This window comes from Artemia sp. Qi Xiang Cuo, chromosome 7, assembly GCF_049724085.1.
Source record: "Artemia sp. Qi Xiang Cuo chromosome 7, ASM4972408v1, whole genome shotgun sequence".
NCBI classification, from domain to species: Eukaryota; Metazoa; Arthropoda; class Branchiopoda; order Anostraca; family Artemiidae; genus Artemia; species Artemia sp. Qi Xiang Cuo.
Window position 1 is genome coordinate 55,742,826 of NC_142800.1, and position 13,653 is coordinate 55,756,478.

The 13,653-nt window shown below is 35.2% G+C and overlaps 1 protein-coding gene across 4 annotated transcripts in view; it reads right to left on the reverse strand.

Annotated features, from left to right (window-relative positions):
• LOC148950463 (beta-galactosidase-1-like protein 2) overlaps nucleotides 1–13,653 on the reverse strand; it is a 147,807-nt gene that overhangs the window by 616 nt on the left and 133,538 nt on the right. For all 4 annotated transcript variants that reach the window (XM_089092416.1, XM_089092418.1, XM_089092417.1 and 1 more), the window contains exons 10-11: nucleotides 11,563–11,769; nucleotides 8,764–8,998 (exon numbers count right to left, since the gene is read on the reverse strand). In XM_089092416.1, coding sequence (XP_088948542.1) covers nucleotides 8,764–8,998; nucleotides 11,563–11,769 — 442 coding nt within the window. The remainder of the gene's footprint in view (nucleotides 1–8,763; nucleotides 8,999–11,562; nucleotides 11,770–13,653) is intronic.

Genomic DNA, 13,653 nt, shown 5'->3' on the forward strand with positions numbered 1-13,653 from the left:
CACACGAGGTATATATAGACAGCACGGGCGCCCATAAGGGGGGCAAGGGGGTCGTATGACCCCCCCCCCCGGGCTGAATGACGGTGTCATACATTTGTATTAATTTAAAAAAATTTCCTACAGAATAAGTTTTCAGAGAAAAGTAAAGAGTTCTACTAAGCAAAAAATGGGCAAAAATAAAGTAAAATAATCTTCCAAGCGCAAAACTACCACAAATCAGTATCAACAATTAAATGAAACTCAAGATAACCCGAAATTACACTGAATTGCCGAGTCAAACTAAACACGAGCAAAAATAGACATTAATAGAGTTGACAAACCCCAGGAATTCACAAGACCAGAACGTGACTTAGGGTTTACTAAAAAAAATGAATAAAGGTCGTTAGTTAAACATTCCTATACTGATGTTCCCTACTTAAAATAAAAAATTAGGTAAACAATTGGAGGAAAAAAATTTTTTTAATTATTGAAGTAAAAAAAGGTGAAAATATTTAAACATATTTTTTCTTCAATAAAGCGCTAATTATTTTAAGGTTAATAAAAGGCATGGGGACTATCGACCTTCCTAATGTTAGTTTTTTCTCTTTTTAAGTTTTAATTGGTCATTTATTGTAATTTGTGTTCGTTTTGAGTTTCATTTATTTATTGATAATGATTTCTTTGAAAGCTACTTTTCTTTGAAAAGCTTGTTTTGTCGAAAAAGTTTTTTTTAGATAAATTTCAGTTCTTTTTTTTATTGACAGTCATTTTCATGAAAAAAAAATAATATTTTATGTCTTTTCGTTATTTTTTCTATATGAATCCATAGTTTGGCATAATTGTGGGGGCTTGACATGCCCAATATTTCTGAAGACATGGTTGCTGGGCTATTATACTATGCTGAACAAAATGGTTGTCTAAAAATCTTGACTAGGTGTGTTTGGGAAATAAATTGATTTGAGAGACGAGCTGATTGCCCTCCAATTTCTTTTTACTCTTAGAAAGGACCCTAGAACTTTTAATTTTGTATCGAATTGGCTTCTTTAAATGTTTCAATGATGTTTCTAGCTATTATAGAGTGGTGCTGCCACTATATTGCTTATATGCCTTTTGGAAAATCTGCATGTATACAGTTTTTTCGTTTAATTGGAACGCCCCCTAAACACTTCCTAGAAGTTTTAGCTTAATGCTCTAGGTGTCATTAAGTTACAATAACTTTAGTTGAAGTGCTCAAAGTATACGCATAGTGCCTTCTGACCAGTTAAAAATCCCCAAAACTTACTCTTAAAGATATAACTTAATAATATAAATTGTTCTCGGGATATAGCTTTGTCACCTTTTTGAAAGTTCACATGTTAATACTTTGTTTTGATTTAGTTCAACGTCCGCCTAAATATTTCTTATATTTGATTACTGAAGATATTGTTATATTCTCTGGACTATTGGCTACAAAATGGCTGTCTCACAATTTCGATAGAATGTGTTTGGGAAAAGAAGATATCAAGGAGAGGGGGGGGGGGCTATTTTTGCTCCATCACGCTTGACTCTTAAAATGAAACTAGAAGTATGCATTTCCAATCAAATGAGCCTCCCCTAAAGTTCACAAGACCACCCTTTCATAAAAACCTTACATCCCCCCGGAGCAAAACTTTAAACCCTTATCCCCATACTTTAGGGGGTTGTGTCAACCCCAAAGGCCGTGTTTTGAGGTCTTTGAACTATTTTTGAAATAATGGCTATCTTAGAATTTCTATCGAATGCATTGGGGGAAATATGACGTGGAGGGGGTATAGCTGCTCTCTTATAAATTTGACTCTTAAAAAAGGCTCCTTCACTTCCGATCTCCAATTCAGTGAGCCCCATCCGAAGTGTATACGACCCCTGTCTACATAGAAACCTAAAATTTACTCGGGGCATACCTTACAACTCTTACCCTGACGACCATGAGGGGGTTCTCATCCTCAAAGACATAATTTATGGACTTTTAAACTTCGTCAAACAAAATAACTATCTCGAGATTTCGACTGGAAGTGTTTGAGGAAATGATGGGCGTGGGGGGTGGGTTGTCCCACAATCACTTTTGACCATTAAAGAAGGTACTAGCCCTTTCAATTAACAACCCACTGAGCCCTTTTCGAAGTTTCTACGACAACAAATGGCCATCTTAAAATTTCTATCAGATGCGTTTCAGGAAAATACGACGTGTGTGTGTGTGTGGGGGGGGGGGGTGCTATTTGCATTCTGATCACTTTGACTCTTGAAAAGAACACTATAACTTCTGGTTACCAATCCAATGCGCCCTCTTTGAAGTTTATACGACCACCATTTCTATAAAAACCTTATAAGCCCCCAGGGCGTAGCTTACAATTCTTGACCTGAGGGTTCTATGGAGGGGGGGGGGGATGTATCCTCAAAGACATAATTTCTGGATCTGTTAGTTCGCTTGAACAAACAGGTCATCCACAAAATTCTGACTAAATCGGGTGTGGAACCGAACTACGGTATGGTGAGATGGCGGGATGACCTCCAATCACTTTGGACTGTTAAAAAGGTCAGTAGAACTTCTGATTATAAATCAAATGAACCCCCTTCCTATGAAAAACCTTATATCCCCACACGGCATAACTTATAAACCTTTCTCTGGGGGTTTGGGGGGGGGGTGTCAGTCTCAAAGTCATAATTTCCGGACCTTTGAACTACCCTAAACCAAATGGATATCTCAAAATTTTGATTGGATGTGTTTGGGGAAGTGATTGACGTGGGGAGGGGGAGCTGGCTGCCCTCCATGAGCTCTTTTGAAGTTCCTATGACATTTCTTTCTATAAAAAGTGCCCTGGTTTAAAAAAAAAATATTATATTGTGCCCACATCGCTGTTTACTTAGGCAGCGCTATCAAGCTGTCCATGATATTTTGTCTTGAGATTTCAGTTATACAGCACTGCAAGTGATGATTAGACCAGGTACTCCCCCCCCGAACATTCAGTCTATGGGCGCCCATGATAGACAGCGAAGACATTCAAGAATATATTTTTTGATTACATCACGTCTGTGTTCACCATCAGTTGATGCCATTAGAAGACAAAATATACTTTAAACTAAAAGTGAGACATCGTAAAATCAAATGTGGACAATGCCTTGATTGCGATCCTTTATCGTTATATTTTTTTTTTTTATTACACATAACCTGATTTTTGTTTCTTGATTAAAAAATCAAATTTAATCTTTCTTTTCACACTCAATAATCAGGGAGACATAAAGACAAGAACAAATAGAGTAATTCCAATAAGCTGACAAAAAAGCATTTCATAAAAAAAAAGTGCATTTACCTGCAAATTCATATGCAAAAATTCTTTACAAACAATAATCAAGGTTCTTCTAGATTAAACAATATTTGTCATTAAAAACATAAGAACTAATTACTTTTTGTATACAAAATTTCGCTTTCAAATATGCTTGTAAGAATATATCTAACTCCTGGAAATAAGTTCATAAGTATATCCGGATAAGAATGCATATCCTATCTAAGAAATCCACTTTAACTTGATTGGATACACACCACTGCGAAGATTATTACCGACTTATACGAGTGGAAACTGACATATGTAAAAAAAAGTCACCAACATCCTTTGCGTTTCTTGGCATTTTTTAGAACTTTGTAATTGCGTGTCAATAGTAACCGAAAGTCTAAAAACGGACTGTTATGATTAATCTATTATATCAAAGTGATCGGACTTTTGTGGCGATGTTAAATATATAAGTTTCATCAAGTTTACTCATGTACATCAAAAGCTACGAGCTTGAGAAAATTTGTCTTATTTTCAAAAAAGGGGAAAACCACCACCTGAAAATCATAGAATGTCACTGGAAATCACACCATCAGATTCAGTGTATTAGAGAACCTTACTGTAGAGGTTTCAAGCTCCTATCTGCAAAAATTGTGGAATTTTGGATTTTTTGTCATCACGGATGCGTGTTTATTTGCCCTTTTTTCCAGGGGTGATCGTATCGACCCAGAGGTCCTAGAATTTTGCGAGAGGGCTTATTTGAACAGAAATTAAAAGTTCTAGTGTTTTTTTTAATGAAAAAACAAAAAAAAATTAAAATTAGAATCACTTTTTACAAAAAAACTGCATTTTAGATGTCTTTTCACATTTTCAAAGATATTTGATTTTTTAAGCAATCATAAACATATATGAGGTAATAAGTGCCGTGACGTAAGATCTAACACCGATTGTTACTAATAACCATATATGACGTAATAAGTGACGTTACGTAAAAATTGAAAAAATCAATTTTTATTTTATTTTAGTTTTAAATTCAGAATCGATAAAGTTATAAACTGCAAAAACATTTATGGTATATAGCAATTATTTTAATCTTGTTTACATTAAAGATCAATACAGTTCATTATAAATGAGGCATATGCTAGTGTCATCAGATATAGCTGATCTTGGTTGCAGCGGTATTAAACATAATCCGGGTTGCAGCGATAGCTAGCAACCTAGTAAAAGACGATTACGCCCCATAGTAAAAACTAAAATAACCCCCAACTCCTAAAAATAGAGTCAGGTCAAAACAAGAAGTAAACTATTAGAATCGTCTTGTCCGAAAATCCTATATAGAAAACTTAACAGTCCTTTGGCTTGAACTACAAAGAATTATCTAAAGTGAATATAATGTTTGAATTAAATATTCTCCAGCAAAGAAATAAAGAAATTAACATACTTCAATAGGAACTGGCATCATTGGAAACTTGCATCTTAGAAACAAAGATAATCACCTAATGTTAAGATTGATAGTTAACACACAGTGCGTTAAACTCCAATCCTTCAGAGCCGAAAGATGAGTCCTCTCTCCACTTTACTGTGGTAACTTCTAATAGACATGTTCCATTCAGTTTGTGATATCTATGACGTGACAGAATGTGTAAAAAATTTTAAACAAAAGTAGAATAAGGAGCCATAAGCCTTCAATATCTGGGTTGCAGCGGTAGCTAGCAACCTAGTAAGAGACGATTACATCCAATGTTAAGAAATATAATAGCCCATAACTCCTAAAAAAAAGAGTCAGATCAAAACAAAAAGTACACCATTAGAACCACTTTGTCCAAAACCCTTATACAAGAAACTTTCTGTTTCTTGGCTTGAACAGCAAGGAATTTATATTGGCTTGAAAATCAACAAAAGCGGCAGCTACTACAGCATTCTGCCTAAACGGCATTTTTTTTTCTTTTCCACAGATAGCTTGGCACTGGAACATCGTAGAGAGTTTTTCAATGGCTCATTTTAAAGGAAATTACTAGATCTAGTGCCATTTGCAACTATTTTTTAATTTTAAATAAAATGAATGTTTCCTCTAAAAACCGCATTTTTATGACTAACCTTGATGAATGACGTCATAATCGTAGGTAGTAATCTTATATGAAGTAATAAGAAAGTATAATATCTATACGCGCTTATCTTTCGACAATCCGGGTTGCAGCGGTAGCTAGCAACCTAGTAATCCGGGTTGCAGCGGTAGCTAGCAACCTAGTAAGAGACGATCACGTCCAAAGTTAAGAAATATAAAAACCCATAGCTCCTAAAAAAGGAGTCAGATCAAAACAAAAAGTACACCATTAGAACCGTCTTGTTCGAAACCCCTGTATAGGAAACTTTCAGTCATTTGGCTTGAACAGCAAGGGAAATATATTGGCTTGAAAATCAAGAAAATTGACTTTAACCACGTTATTCTCCACAAACGTCATCTTTTTTATTCTTTTTTTTTTTTTCTTCTTTTCCACAGATAGCTTGGCACTGGAACATCGTAGAGAGTTGCTCAATGGCTCATTTTAAAGGAAATTAATTGGGTTAAAAATCTTTTGTAATTAAAATAAATTATTTCTAAGAGAGAATAAATTTTTCCACTAAAAACTGCAATTTTGATGTCTTTTCATAGTGCAGTCTTTTCAAAGATATTTGATTTTTGTACATAAATCATAATCGTATACCAGCGGTAAGATTTGAACCCATGCCTCCAAAGAGATTACATTAAAAGACAATTATTGGATATCCTCTCCGGGTTGCAGCGATAGCTAGCAACCTAGTAAGAGACGATCACGTCCAATGTTAAGAAATATAAAAACCAATAGCTCCTAAAAAAGGAGTCAGATCAAAACAAAAATTACATTACAAGACAATCATTGGAATAACAAACCATTGCATAAATTGGAATTAGTTAGCTACTTGATTGTTTGAGGTTCGTCTCTTACTATTTCAAAAAAGAGAAAGCCGTAGGCTTTTTACTGTTTGTTATGGTAAGGAACGAACTCCAGCCTATAGTAACTACAATATCAAAAAATATTATAGCTGAAACCTAGTAAAGAAGAAACCAATGCACATAGTAACTAAAAGTTAAGATAAAACATGCATCTTTCGGGAAGTTCCTTATATTGGTTTGGTGCCAAACTGAGGATCGTGACTTACTATTCCAACTAAGAAAAACCATAGGCCTTTTCCTGTTGGTAATTCCCGAAAAAATGGGAAGTACTGTGTCTTTTCAAAGATATTTGATTATTGAAGCAAATACGATTTCTTTACATTAAAGAACGAACTGTAGTTCAGAGTAATCCGGGTTGCATCGGTAGCTAGCAGCCTAGTAAGATAAAACAAAAAATCGCGAAGAAAGGAAGAAAACGAGGACAATTAACAGCAAGTGAAAAAATTGAAAAATTACGCAAGTATTTCGGTCAAGACCTCCGCTTGACCGTCCTCAGTGCAGAATAAAACTGAAAAAAATATAAAAACCATACCTTAAAATAAAAACACCAAGCTAAAACTGGACGACCCTTTCCTAGTAACGGTGAAAGGGTAACTCAGTTACTCTTTCACCGTTACTAGGAAAGGGTCGTCCAATTTTAGTTTGGTGTTTTTATTTTAAGGTTTGGTTAATACATTTTTATCAGTTTTATTCTGCACTGAGGACGTTCAAGCGGAGGTCTTGACCGAAATATTTGCATAATTTTTCAATTTTTCCACTGGCTGTTAATTGTCCTCATTTTCTTCCTTTCTTCGCGATTTTATGTTTTATCATGATTAGCCAGTGTGGTTTCAGAAATTATTTAAGCCTAGTAAGAGACGATCATTTTTTTAAAGACTGAGATCAAACGCTCATTGCTAAACTAGTTTTGTCAATAACACTCATTTTGATTTATTACTACTGTATGACGAGAAACGCCAAAAGTTAGACAATGTCAAAGATTATTGTCAACATTAGCGCCGATTTCTACTCTTGCAAGTTGCCCATACTCTTCACAGTGCTCTAGGCCAGGCATATAAACAGGAAGAGGACAAACCTAAATCCACGGAAATTTTCCAGATATAAATGAACTGATCTAAGCGAAAGAACAGTTATGCACTAGAAGACGAAAATTTTCTGCCGAAATTGTCAGAAAACATTTATGACTATCTGGTAATTCTAAACTGACTTCAAAGTTTTCGTACGTTGTCAGTATGGCACCGACGCACTTTCTGAGCACAAAATGGATCAAACTAGCACTTTTGTTTGCTTTAACTCTTTTCTTACTTATAAAGAGCACTAGATTAAAAAAACTGAGCTCAAAAAAATTCTTCAGCTATTTGCGCCCATCAGTTTAATAAGATCACACCAAAGGTACAAAGAACAGAAAAAAAACTAGAATCATTCCATAACTGGGGAACATACCCCTTTCTTTAAATGAGAGAGGGGGTGTATAAATTATGAGGTGTAGGGTTTTCCGAGTGACTGAATTTATTGGCTTGACAGAAAGCTAATTGCTTTATGGGGTAATCCTTCTCCTTCCTCAATTTAAGAGGATCCACTTATTTAACAAGATTTTATTTGATTTCAAAGCCCCGTGTAGATAGTTATTTGCTTGTTCGTGCAGTTGTGTCTAATGAACGTGCATATACTTGTGCTATTTTTTATACTTGTGCTATTTTTTTAATTCCGCTTTGTTATTACACTATGCCAACAAACGCCAAAATCTAGACGGCACCGGAGCTATTTTTCTGTCAACACTAGCACCAGTTTCTACTGTTTTAAGTTACCCACACTTTTTGGGATGCTGTAAGTCAGGCATATAAACAGGACCAGGACAATCATAAATCCGCAGACATTTCAAGACATTAATCAATTGTTTGGGCCAAAGAACAGTTATGCGCAACAAGGCGATAACTTGCTGTTGAAATTATGGGGAAACATTTATAACTCATTAGTATTTCTAAACTGATCTCAAAGCTTCTGTCTGTTGTCAGTCTAGCCTTTCAAGTTCAAAATAGACCAAACTGGCGCTCCTGTTTGCCTGAACTCTTTTCCTACTTATAAGGGGCACTAGAGTTAAAATATTATGCTCGAAAATCTTTTTAAGCTATCTAAAACCAATAAGATCGCCCCAAAGGAAAAAAGAACAAGATAGAATCATCACAAAAAAGGGCGAATATACCGCATTCTTTAAATGAGAGAGGGAGTGTCAAAATTCTGAGCCGTAAGGTTTTCCGAGAGAGTAAATTTATTGGTTTGACAGAAATCTGATTGTTGCGTGGGATACTCCCCTTCCTCAGTCTAAGATCACCTTATTCTACCAAATATTATTTGATTTCTGAGCACCGTATGGATAGTTATTTGCTTGTTCATGCAGTTGTGTCTAATAAACGAGGATATACCTATATTATTTTTTACATCAAATTTTCAGCATGGTATAAGTACCATAAAAATATTTGAAGTGACAAAAAAAAGAAAAAAATTTTAATAGCTGCATATTGTAACCTTGTTTTCTCCCTGTTTCAATAAAGGTGCTGGAACGTATAAGGATTTGCAAGGGCCAATTGAACTGTAGCGACCAAGATTAAATCCATTTACAAAAACAATGCCACGACTTTCTGTCCAGCTACTCATATCGACAAATGTGTCAGCTACTTCTTCTGAAAGTGATAGAACCATGGAACCTCTAAGCACGGCAGGGCCATCGACATTTCCAGTGATGGGTTCGTATTGTGTCAGACTATAAGATAACGGAAAATTAGCAGTTTTCGGGAGGAAGTGATGTTCCACAATACAGAACACAAAATTACTGAATTTCTGAAATTCTGAATTTCAGAAATACTGAATTTCTGAGGGAAGACATAGACTTTTCTGACATTGAATTTTTAAAAAATGGTTTTTTCAACTAAAAACAAGGAATAACATTAAAACACAAAACCAACAGAAATTAAACTTACCCTATAAGAGGGGGATTGTCCTTACTCAATGGCTCTTCGCACTTAAGTTCACTAGTACGTTTAAGAAAGCTTCTTATTCTAATTAAACGGCCCTTGGGTTTCAGGAGTCGTTACTAAGGAATTCTGGACAGAAAGCCAAACTTTAACACAAAGAGCTATTAAGGAAGGATAATCCTCCCCAAACATTGGACTATGGAATTTTCACTCGTTTTGAGCTTAAACGTTGCTCCTTACTTTCAGTCGAAAAAACTTCTTTTTTTAAATTGTAATCGTTTTTCTAATAATACCGTGAAATCTGACCCCCTCCCCCCTCCATGGACAGTTCTCTCCTTCCACGTAGAATTCCTCCATAGAAAGTTCCTCCCACGTAAAATATAACCATCACCCCCAAAACAATGCTATCCTTACTGAAAATTCCCCTCGGAAAATTTCTTGCTGACGACTCCGCCTAAAAAATTTTCTTTAGCATACTTTCAATTGAAAATTACTTAAATTTCTGATCGTTTTTCAAATCATTCCGGAAATCCTCCCTTCTGTGGAAAATTTTACCGGAAATCCCCCCGCCCCAAGTGGAAATTTGTTCCCAAAGAAAATTTCGCCATGGAGAATTTTTCAACCGGAAATCCCCCCCTCCCACGCTAAAATCTTCCAGATAATTCCAAACCCACTGAAAACTTCCTTCGGACATTTCCCCCGAAAAATCTTCACATGTAAAATCAAGTCGGTAAAGAGAAAGTAAGACAAATAAAAAGAATTTCGCATAAGAATTCTGGCAAATTCCCCCAGTGTAATTTTTGCCCTGGAAATTTTTACCCCGGAAACTTCCCTTCTCACGAAATATTCTTCCCTTGGAACATCACCCAACAGAAAATTCCCCCCCCCCCCTGGAAATTTATCGTATACTTTCTATTAACAAATACTATGCGTAAACAATAAAAAAATTTCCTATCTTACAGCCCTTTCCACAGGGGCTGTAGGGGGCTTATATTATCCTTAAAGGCATAGTTATTAGATATTTTAACTATGCTGAGGAAAATGGTTATCTCAAAATTTTGATCGGGCTAATTTGGGGGAAAAAGAGCCAGAAACATGAGTTCATCAGAATGAAGAATATATTTCTACTACAAAGTCGTCGTTGTTTCGTAAATCAATGAAAATCGCAGCAAAAAGTTGCCCAGATGCCCTGATTTCGAGAAGAATCATGCCGACTGGAAGCAACGTTCAGATTAAATCCCTTTACAATTTGAAAAATTACTTTCCTATATCTTGATTTTAATAAAGAATCGAAAAAAGCTCACATACTAGATGTTGACTAACAACTTTTATGTGTTTTCAACAAAAATAAAAACAAATTCTTCCAAGGTCCCAAGATTAGAAAACTACCACCCTAATTTTAAATCTCCAGAAACACTTACCAAGGTACCAAAGGCCCGATTTTAATGTGCACCATCAAGGTGTCAATTGACCTTGTTCATAATACTAAAACGCTATTTAGATAAGATTTAAAGTTACTGTTCGTGCTAAACTTAGGTCTGGAAGATGGTTTATAATTCGTGGATTAAAGACATCTCACCTAAATGATTGTTCTGTGCAAAACTTTTTAGAAGTTCTTAGGACATATCCTGTGACCTGACTCAGCTGATGTATGCCTGTTTCATTTTTTTAGCCTCACCAGTGCGACATTCCTCGGGAATTGTGATACCCATGTAGCTTTGTTATTTTTACTTATCTCAATAGGTGTTCAGTATTTAGATATTATAATGTATAATTGCGAAGGATATGGGTATGACAATTTCTTTGTAAATTCTTTGTTATTATCATTACTCTAACCAATAAAGAAATTTTGAAATTACGATCCACTGAAATTTTACCAGCAACAAAGGTTCAAGAATATATATCACTACAGTCCGAATATAGGGAGACTTTGCAATTTATGCGTATTTTCAGTTATTCGATTGATTCCATTTCATCCCACCTGGGGCACTCATTATAATAGTTTGTTGCGAAAGATTGTGATGTAACATTGGCACTGCATAATTTCTCAAATTCTAGGTATAGCTTCTATCATCAGTTTTTTTTATTCTTTTGATGCTTATTCTTTTTTATTCTATTCTGATGCTTCCTCAATAAAAAGACAAGACGCCTATAGACATTAGTCTACTTGTTCAGCGCAATCAAGTATGTCAAAAAAGAGAGCGGTGGTGAAATGTATTTAGAAAATCACGGCTATCACACCTACGGATGACAGTTTTAAATTGAATAAACCGACAGACAGCCACTTCGACTGAACAACAGGTTTTAAGTATTATTTCTGTATTTAATAGAATGAGGTAGTAATTTAATTTACCTTTCAACCCATTCTGAGTTAAATTCAAATGGTATGACATCCCACTCGGGTATCTCAACGTCATCAAGAAGAACTGGTCCTTCAGGAAGTCCCTTCTTTTGGTTGAAATCCGACAAAACCCCAAAGTTATTACGTCCCATGTTTTCGACGAGGATATCGATAACGTGTACACCATATTCCACGTCTTCGAATGTGTAACTTCTATTTCTGTGAATCAAATATTAAATTTAATTCTCTAACCCTTATTGTTGTAAGAACCAAACAATTCTTTTCTTACCAAAACTTTTGTTACCAAAATATTAAACAGACATTTTTATGCAACAGATTTTTTTTTCTTGTGCTCAAGTTCAAAATCTTTTTCCTTGTGCTCAAGTTCAATTTTTTTTTCTTGTGCTCAAGTTTAAAACTTGGTACTTGTGCTTAAGTTCGATTTCTTTTTTGTGTAGCAATGTCAAATACCCCAATCTGCAACAAGTACATTCTAAGTTTCACAAGTAGTTGATTGAGTGAAACGAATTACAATAAGTAGCTCATTGATTTATCTATGAGATATAAGACTTAATTGTTTATGAAATCGAGAAAATTAGCTTCACAAAAATATCTTTGTAAAAACACTTGCTAAAAGTTTTAACTTGCATTTATAAGCGGTTTTGTATCTTAATTTCTCGGCTTTAACAAATTTACTGTATAACGTTAATCTCTAACCGGGGTGTAATGAGGTCTTCCTGTTAAAATGAAAAATCTTCCTATCAACATCTACATATCTGCTCATATCTGCTCGGCTCATATCTACATTCTGCTCCAGTCTACATTTTTTATCAGTTTTCCTTTTCACTTATGTTCGGAACAATCAAATGTCAAACTTGGGGATAGAGTAAAAATTATGCATAATCGCAATATCAATGATGTGTTCCATTTATAAATTGTTTAGCTGGACACAAGTCCAGCTTTCAACTACAAACTTTGCGAACGATCAATTTGGCTGTAAAAAAAAGGGCGTCGCCCTTTTACAAGCCGATTAAAAGGGCGACATTCTGGTCGAAAATGAGCTAAGCATGTGTTGTGGGTAAACTCAGAACGAGGAATCGAATAGTGCAGTCAAAATTTTCTTATCTTGTACTATTGCGAAGATAAAAAAGAGACATATGCCAGTTTTGACAGAAGAGGATTATTCTGTGGAGCTATAACATGGGGAGTTGGCATTTGTCTCCTTTTTTGTCAAGGAAAGAGGAGACATACACGAAAAAATGGATTAATTTCAAATTCTCTCAAGATAATTTTGACAGAAAAAGATTATCGTATCCATAGGAAAACATACACCATGGTGTATGGTGTATGGTGAGACATACACCATAAAATGGAATAGTTTCAAAATTCACTCAGAATATTTGAATTTAATTTATACCACTGAAAAGAGGATAAAAATTTGGTTTAGAATATGTTTCCATTATCTCCATTAGCCACATTCTACAGAGCAACCACAGCCGGCAAACTTTTTTTTTGCCTCATTGCTCTCCTGAAAAGACACGAAAATGACCTAATATGTCACCCTTTTAATTATCACAGCCGAATTGGAGAGAAGATTTAAGAGTATAACTTTTGAAATTACAAGAGATTCAATGTGCAGTATTCAATGTGCAACAAGCAGTATTCAATGTGGGACAAGTATTAGCTGACAATACTGGGGAAGACTTTCGTATCGACAGTTTGACTGACGAATTCAGACGATTCGGACTAGATTTATTAGGAGTTTTAGAAACTCATATCCCAGGGGTAGGAAGTATGAAATTAGGTGATATAGAATTTGTTTACTCAGGCAGGAAGGATAGGGTAGATAGGCTGGGAGTAGGGATCATGATGAATAAGGAAGCTACCACGTCTTGTTTAGGCTGGAAAGGTATTAATAATAGAATACTAATTGCTCATTTTATGACTAAAAAGTTCAGTGCATCAGTTATAGTAGTATATGCCCCTGTCGAACCGACTGACGGAGATACTAGTGACTCTAGATGAATTTTACTACTAGATGAATTTTACTTATAGTTACAGGAGCAATTAGACAGGATCCCAGGTAGAAATATGATGTTTTTA